The sequence below is a fragment of the Ammodytes marinus genome, assembly GCF_949987685.1.
Source record: "Ammodytes marinus genome assembly, chromosome: 23".
Classification (NCBI taxonomy): Eukaryota; Metazoa; Chordata; class Actinopteri; order Uranoscopiformes; family Ammodytidae; genus Ammodytes; species Ammodytes marinus.
The window spans coordinates 9,737,298-9,746,035 of record NC_137227.1 but is presented as its reverse complement, the minus strand read 5'-3'; the positions used below and the strand labels follow the sequence as shown (position 1 = coordinate 9,746,035).

The following is an 8,738-nucleotide window of genomic DNA, read 5'->3' as shown; positions in this document are numbered from 1 at the left end:
CTTATTTGTTAATAGCTAACATATGCACATGACTAAACATCTTAACATTTTATTTTATTTTTGGCAGGAATGGACATAGACTAGGCTACTGTAAAGAATTGAGTGACTCGTATCATACATATCACACCAATTATCCTTTAAATGTGTTTGTCATGGTTATTAATTTTTTTCTTTTGTGTACATATGCTCTGGACTACATGCATTGGCATTAACGTTTGACACATTCACATAAGCCTGTTGTCCCTGGTTAACAGCTTATGTCTGGAAATGCATACTGTCTATTACTAATGGATATCACTATGGAAACACTTCACAAAAATACCAAAGTTGCACATGTCTATTTCTTGCACTTCTGCATCTGTTACTAATTGGGGTTACTGTATATTTGACTCTGACATCATCCACAGAAAGCATTATTTTCTGGTGTATATAAATGCATATATCCCACTGCACCTCATCCTTGTTTTCATCAGGTCTTTATTACTTGCAGATACAAAAACAAAAACGAAAACAAACAACACACAAGTCATCAGGCAAATAGAATGTAGCAGTGCCTCCTAACGTGGCTTCGTCTCAACAGTGCATGGTCTTCTCTCTTATCATTAGAAATATGCCTAGCTCAGCTATTCTCTACACACTAAAGGCCACCTACTTAAAAGAAGAACAAAAGGCAAAGTAAGGCAACATAGAGCTAGCAAGAAAGAAGCTGTCGATAGAGCAGAAGTGGACAATGTTACACAGTAACTATCCTAAAAATTAATCACTTCCAAGGCTTCAGTCATGATGAACAGCAGGGTTCCTAATGGTACAGGTTCTATTCACACGTGTGTAAGTTTGTTTCCTGGTCATCCGTGTTACTTTGGCATCAAACATCCACATGTAAAGTCAATGAACAAGTTAATAGTCAGTGTGCAATTGGCTGCCAATTAATACACAAAACTAATGATGAGTGAATGCTCACAATCCATCAAAACCAGGCTTCCTTTTCCTGGCTATTAAATGTTAAATAAAAACTCCTTCAGTTCAAACTTGATATGTGAATCTTAACTCGAGTGTGCGAGTCAAACATATTGCTCGGAACTATTGAGAATATTGACTGAACTTTTACCTCCAGATGAAAACACTGGGTAAGAAAATATTCATGGACAAAATGTTGAGGTTAATCGGATGTTCCATGTTTTTTTGTGTTCACAGTAAAGAGTCTCCTACAACAATCAGCATGTCTAGAGGGATTTTCGCTGGCGTTTCATGAACGACATGGAGTAATCGCCGGCCGGTGTGCTCTTCTGTCTTTTCATCTGGACCTGGGACTGGGCGGTGAGCTGTAGCTTGATGGCGCTGGAGTTGACCTTGGCGGCACACAGCAGCCCCTTCATGCCCTTCATCTTCTCGCTCTGGAACACCACCACGGGGCCGGCCAGAGGGGAGGGGGACGAGGGGGGAGAGGAGGCAGGATCCGGGCTGGGGGACTTGGCTTTACCTTCAGGGTCTCCAGCCCTCAGGCCCTGGGAGGAGCGACGGCGGCCCCCTATGTCTCCCACCTTCTTGGGCTGGGCTCCTGCTGGTCCTACTACTGGTGGTGGTGGGGGTTGTGGTTGTGTTGGAGGCTGGGCGGATGGGGAGGTGGGAGCGCCCTGGGGAGGTGAACCCTGCTCATCTAGCTTGGACTCTCTCCGGGGCCCTCGTCTGCGGCCCTCCCGCGGGTCGTCGCTGGACTGGTCGTCGTCCTCCTGAGACTCTGGCTCTTTGGTGATGATGGACACCTTCTGACGCACCTTTTGGAAATCAGACGACAGACCCATTTTTCAGCAACAAGGCATCACACTTGTGGGTCATATAGGGCTGGGTGATATAAAATATTATCGTACTAATTGTTTCCATATTGATCGATATTCCATATTGATTGATACAGATATTTAACACGATGACGATTGTCTGATGATGCGGAAGCATGAATAAACCAGAGGGTTCATTAGCTTAACTATAGAATATAATTCATTGTGATAAAAGAATATTGAATCACATTTAAATGTAAGCATTAAACTTCACATACTGTACATGCTTTATCTGCATTAAAAAAACTAAACTTAACTTGTAACTTATTGAAAATAATGTAAATAATAAAACTGAAGTCTGACTGGCTGTCGCACTCTGTGATAGGCTGTTAGGTATATCCATATCCAGTTTTAATGTCCAACGTGTATCATTGTTTTCAAGGTCAATTGTATTGCTATCTATCCCCTATAGAGATGGTTTTATCGCCCAGCACTAGCTCTGGTCCTTGTGAAGTTGAAAGGCAGAGCGATGTTGGGTTTCTCACCACAGCTTCAAAGCGGCTCAGGGACTGGACCAGGTAGGTGGCCCAGCCCACATGGAGCACCGGTGTGGGGCTGCCCTCCTCCCATTTACAGATTCCGTCATAGAAACGCAGCAGGTGGGCAAAGCATTCAGAGTCCTGCAGGGCTGAGAAGGCTGCTGCCTGCTTTGGCTGGTCCTGAAAGAGGGAATATTAGAGTATTACACGTTTCTACATGGGAACTGGTTTTAAAGTGCAGCCCTGTTTAATGCAGTTTTAAAAAATCAATTTATAAAAACGTTATAACTAGTAAAGTAATTCAATATTATGAGCAGATGATGTTTGTGTTTATGTGACGACTGGTTGACTGAAATTGAATCGCCCTATGGGGAAAAATAAAGTTGAATTGAAAGTTTCATTGAAGGTTCTTTATTGATTTTTTTTAATGTTCTTGCATACTTAAAAAAATTAATTAAAATTTTGTTAATTGGACCCAGCCCCTCTCTAGCTAGGAATCCCCACCTTGTCGGCTCCTTCTCCTCCCTCTGCTCCCTCTCCTGGACTCTCTGCAGCAGCAGCTGTCTCCTTCAGCAGTGTGGGGATAACATCGTTTGCAATGTCAAAGAACTCTTTGTAGATCTCCTCGTCCTCACGGAAATAGTTATATCTGCAAAACAGGTGAGAGGACAGGGACTTTAAATAACAGGAATTGTGAATGCCTTCAATATATGACTGACACTCTCCTATTAAGAGCCATTTTCTGTCATCTAACAGGGTGTAATTTTTCATACAGAGCACGTACATATTAAGATAAAGAAAAGGCTTTTTGACCAGGAACTGTTGACCTGTGACATGCTAATTACTGAAGGCATAGCAACTGTCCAGACATGACAAGAAGTGAACTCTGCGGAATAATCTACAAAGAATCCACTGTTAGGAGTACGCGCACACACGCACACACACACACACACACACACACACACACACACACTTGGACAGAGGGCAAGTTGAAATTAAAGAACAATGGGGGAGCAGGAAAAGGAAGCTGATGGATGGGGAGGGAATGTGGGCTGATATTTTTAGCTGCAGTTATGAACAGTGTGTTTAAAGGGGAGAAAAGTGTACGAGGATTCAGAGATTTCAGAGACACTCCCTGGCTCAAATACCCCCAAAAAATAGTTGTGCATTTACTGCCATCTTGTGTTTGTCTGGTGTAATAACAACTGAGGCTGCCGGTTGAGACATTGCTGTTGGATAAACATGTTACTCCCACCACCAACACTAACCACAGCCCCTGCATGAAAATCATTTATTCTCAACTTGAACCTGCCACATTCAAGTGTGTAAATGCCCTATGAACTCACTCCTGCATGACCTGAGCAGCCTCGGCCCAGGCCCTGAGCGCGTCCCTCACATTCCTGTGTCTGTAGTGGAAACCAGCCAGGTACATGTAGGGGTAGATGTGCTCGTTGTTGTAGTGCTTCTGAGCAGAACCCACAGCCTGAGAGAGGGATAGGGAGGGAGAGAGATAGAGAGAGAGAGAACCCAAACAACACAAGATAAATTACTTAGAAAAACTTCTGACAAGAGATGATGTACAATAACAATTTTTACTGCAGAAAAGCAATGTGGTCACATTCATGTCAAGTTAGAGGCAAAAAACAACAACATAGTGACATATTGTTGTCTAACTTTGAAGGATTCTTACATAGAACTCAGTGGGGAAACACACAGCCAATGTAGAAAATGACTGGTTACTTTTAGCTTATTAAAAGTGGAGCTGACCCCATGTGGTTGGTTTTGGTAAGTGCATGTGACTTCCATAAAATACTTTGGTTGAATACATCAAAATAGCTACTTTTAAAAGGTTTCCCTCATATGATTTTTGTTTAAAATGTATTCTTAAAATGCAACCAGTGTCCCTGCTGTGTGACCTGTTGGAAACCTCTCTGAAGACTCACCTGAAGGTGGATATTCAGCGGGTTCTGTTTGCCTGGGATTGGATCCTGATCTTCAAGGTCTGCCAGAGTGCCCATGGCCATAGGATACCTGGAACACAGTTCAGGAGAGGAGGGAGTTAATGGGCAAGCAGGGCATAGAAAAGAACTGAGACTTTTATTTATTACAAAACAACGAAAAAACTCTCACTTGTCCAGGTCACCTCTGTCATACAGCAACCAGAGGAGTTTCTGTTAAATCAGTGATAAAAGAAAAGATCAGGAAGGGTAATGCAGGCTAATCATAACAAACTGTTGAGTGTCTTTGAGTGAGAAAATATGTTCAAAACATACCAATGGTTTTATCAGATATAAGAAATACTCTATGAAGACTTTATAAGTGATGGTCAAAGATCTAAACTTACAATCGAGTTGTAATTCTAAAATAGTAGCCGTTATTTACCTCACCTGTAGACAGGACCAGGCTGTCATTTGAATCAGGATTTATTAGACACCAGCTTTTATTCTTAAGTTTCACTGTTTTGTATGAATATCTCTGCATAACTTAACTTACTATGAATATTTTCAGTTGCTTTGTCTTTGTTTTCCTGCTAGGCTTTCAATAGGAAAAACTGCAGGAAGTGTTAAGTTTTATTGCTGTTACCTTAACAGTGAGTTTATGTACGAAAGAACACCAAATGCTCTGAATTAAAATGATATCTGACATTTAGGTCCTTGCTTCCTCCAACATCTACAATGAAACTGAAAACCATGGTGTGTTGTGTGTGGTTAAATAAAAAAAGATGTGTAACCAGCCATTGTAAACTTCAAATGTTCACCTGTTGAAGCTGCAGCAGCTCAGAGCTGTCAGTATGCAGGTCCAGTGAGGGGTTGATGGCACAAACCATGAAGGCTACCTCCATGTTTCTGTTACATTTCATGTAGGAGCCCTTTAGATACAACCAACTCTGAGGGGGACACAAAAACACACACACAAGACAGGTTCACAGCAGAGAAACTGAAATTCCAGAAACGAAATTTATAATATAATAGACATTGATTGTCTGTCTAATGCTAAATATTAAGGTTGCCTGGTGATAAAAACCAGCATCCACTTTGCTTTACGGACCCATGATTGAAAATAAATTGTAGTTTTTGACCGCAGGTCAAATACTTTACTGGATGTAGGCCTCACCTTTTCACTGACTCCTGTAGTGACCGTTTGCCCTCGTCGGTCCTCGTTACCCTTCCCGTGCCAGGTGACCTCAGCCGTCTCTTCTCCGTTTTTACCGAATATCACCCAGGCGTGGTCCTCAGACAGGGCCAAGTGGACGTCCTTCAGACCTAGAACCTGGCACGCTGCCACCACAGCAAAGGCCACACCGGAGCTGTCCAGTTTGGTGCCTGGTTCAAATCCAACAAAGAATTCCATTTAATCAATATGACAAAATAATTCCAAGTCCATACTCTACATTATAAATATATTTTCAAGTAAATGTTTTAGACTATTTAAGTTAAATTATGTTTCTTAGTTTTTAATATTAATAAATTGTTGTATTTAATCAAATGCAAAAAAAACAATGTGATATTGGCCACTGAAAACCCCACATTGGTCAACCACTACTGATTGTATTGTAATGGCTGTAACTGCGTACCAGTGATGAGACTGAAGAGGGACTGGATGTGTGCCCGGTCCTTGAAGTAAGAGCGGCTCAGACTGTTCCAGATCACGTCGGACACCTTCTTCACCAGTTCCCTGCTGGACGGTGCTGCTGTCTTCCTGTACTGGGACAGGTCCACGGCGCCTCGTATCTGGGCAGTGAAGCGCTCGTACAGGGCAGAGATCATGCCCAGCTCCACCGTTGGGAAGCAGGAGTTGGGACAGTCGGGCTCCAGCGGTTCAAAGCGGACCCCGGGCACGTTTATGGGGACGACCCGGTTCACGGCCAGGAAGTGCTCCACGAAACCCAGCACCAGGGAGAGCAGGGCCAGGTCCGGCTCTGACTTACGCAGCTCAGTGTCAAACAGCTGGACCACGCCGTCGATCCCACGCAGGGGAAAGTGCTTCTTCTGGGTCGAGTGCAAACCCATGGTGGTCAGTCAGTCAAACTCAGACGCTCTCGTCACCTGCAGCAGTACTGAAAAGGTACAGAAAAAGTAAGTTCAACTCCACATCACACACTGATAAAGATTTATTTAGAAATGAGCACAGCACTTTCCTAAAACAGATGGTCACTGTAGCTTTTGGCAAACCTTATTCAAACAGGAAAAAGTGTCTTTGTTATCTACATGCATTATTATAAGGGACTTTTTTCAGTGCCGGATGAATCCACATTTGGTTCTCTGGTGAGGCAGCATCCTGTGTGTTGAGTCAAAATAAGCTAGACTGTGGCTTATTTTGACTCAACACAGTAGCTGCTACAGTGTGTGTGTGCACAGTGATAAAGGAACATATAGTTGGCTCACTGATGTGTTTTTATTAGTTTTTGGACAACAAAAAGAAGCTTAATGGCACAGAGGAATAAGACAGAAACACACACAATACCTCCTTGTAAAATGTCAATTCATTGATGAAATATCTCTATTTTTATTTCCCCATTCACGTTTCCAATACCGTTTAAAATAATTTAACAGAATCATCAAACATGTGGCAGAAAGGAACAAATTATTTAAATTTGCATAACAAAATGTTTAATACTATACGTTTGTAAATACTTGTTTTTAAAACGTTGTATCAGTTGTCTAATGTTTACTTCAGTACATTGTTTTCAGATGCAATAACCATCTTTAACACGGTGATTAGTAAAACAGGTGCTTTCCCGATAAGCACAGCAGCAACGTATACTTTAATGAGGTCGGCGCACTGTCCCTATGGAGACCAATCAGAATAAACACCCCTTTGTACATATTATACAATTACCGCACGATAAACAAATAAAAGCCTAGACGCCGAGTCACAGCTGAGCAGCCTGCCCGTTGCATAATGCCCATACAGACCGCTATCATGGTGGGCGGGGCACTCCCATTGCTATATACGTACATTCATTGAACACTGCAATTAGAAGCTCTGGGAGGATTGTTATCCTGGCTGAAACGCCGAAATATCTTCGCAATATCCAAGTGCCGAGAGTATTTCAATGCAGAACGAAATACTCCATTTGATGTTTTAATATGCTAGCCTGGTTGGCTGACGTAGGCTAACCTATGAGGCTAACTAGCTAACTTTACTAAGTTAAGTTACCGTTAGCTGCCAATTTAGGCTCGCTATTGCTGTTCTTTTGCTGTATTAATATGAGTTTTTTTTACAATGGCCCAGCGAGATAAAGTACAAACATATCACGGGCCAGTCCCTCTGTGACAAACAGCTTGGGAGCAGCTGTTTGAATGAAGGCTGTCGTGGGAGGCAGCTAACAGGCTAACGAGCTGCTAGTTAGCTAAACTCACCACTTTAAGATACCCCTTATCCCCTCTAGCACTCTGGCGTATTATATGGCAAAAATACGCCGCCACATTGACTCTACCTATGCTACCATTGAGGTAACGTTTGAGCAATGTGTAAGAAATTACATACCTGTTTTCTCACAGCCGAAGCCACATGTTTTTGTTTGTGTCCCCCTTCTTTTGCCGCGCAGTTCAGTCTGCCCGAAAGTCCCTTGCAGTGTGTTACCGGACTCTACGTTTGCGTCACGGAGCAGATCTGTAGGCCGCTGTGAACCTCGGTTGAACGCCGTTAGGCCCATCCCTGTGGTTTTAGATCTTCACAACTGCGTACACGGTTTCCTTTAGTGTATGCTGGGAGATGAAGTTCATAGTAACCTATTCGCAAACACCCCAGTAGAGGGCAGCAAAATGCCGTTAGGAGACATTTTGCAACAACAAGGAACAAAGGTAACCATTACATCATGGAAAACAGGCTACAGTTCAACCCACACTGTTTAAAATTGTATAACATTGTAGGCTACTGTAGCTGTGAAGTAACTGCATCTGCATCATAATTTAAATCAATTAGGCTAGATGGTGTTTTTACAAAATAGCTGAAATACACATCAGTTTATGCAACTTAACCTAATTATTTTTGTAAGAATATACATTAAAAATAATAATTTACTAAAATGTCACTCTATGCAACCCCCCCCCCCCCCCCCCCCAATGATGAAACATCAAATGGCCAAAATACAATTTTTGTTCAGAGCAAGTACCAAATATAACATTATGTCTGTGTTCAGGAATATTCTAGTGGCCTTCAATTGCGGTCGAATATTTCTATAATGCTTTTACATTTCAGAACATAATTACAAAATTCGTCTTCTACACTAGGGTTTTACTCACGTAAGAGTAACTGGAATCTATTTTGAAAACGGCAGGGGGCATGGAGAACAGACATATTATAATATTTTGAATATTCTATGTAATTGGACGTGAACACAGACAGAGGCCCTGCATTTCATGTCGGAGCTGAGATATCTGAGCCTGAACGGAGACCTTGAACGTATCTCACCCCGACA

General features: G+C 42.3%; 1 protein-coding gene across 1 annotated transcript; it reads right to left on the bottom strand.

The window, feature by feature from the left end:
• Positions 1 to 476: 476 nt before the first annotated feature.
• On the bottom strand, positions 477 to 7,876 carry men1 (multiple endocrine neoplasia I). The gene is given in 12 exon segments (XM_080052341.1): positions 477 to 1,557; positions 1,559 to 1,608; positions 1,611 to 1,775; positions 2,321 to 2,494; positions 2,819 to 2,963; positions 3,661 to 3,797; positions 4,258 to 4,345; positions 4,445 to 4,485; positions 5,073 to 5,201; positions 5,429 to 5,637; positions 5,889 to 6,371; positions 7,805 to 7,876. Coding segments are annotated over 11 exon segments (1,908 nt in total). The 5' UTR covers positions 6,325 to 6,371; positions 7,805 to 7,876; the 3' UTR covers positions 477 to 1,223.
• Between the last annotated feature and the right edge of the window lie 862 nt (positions 7,877 to 8,738).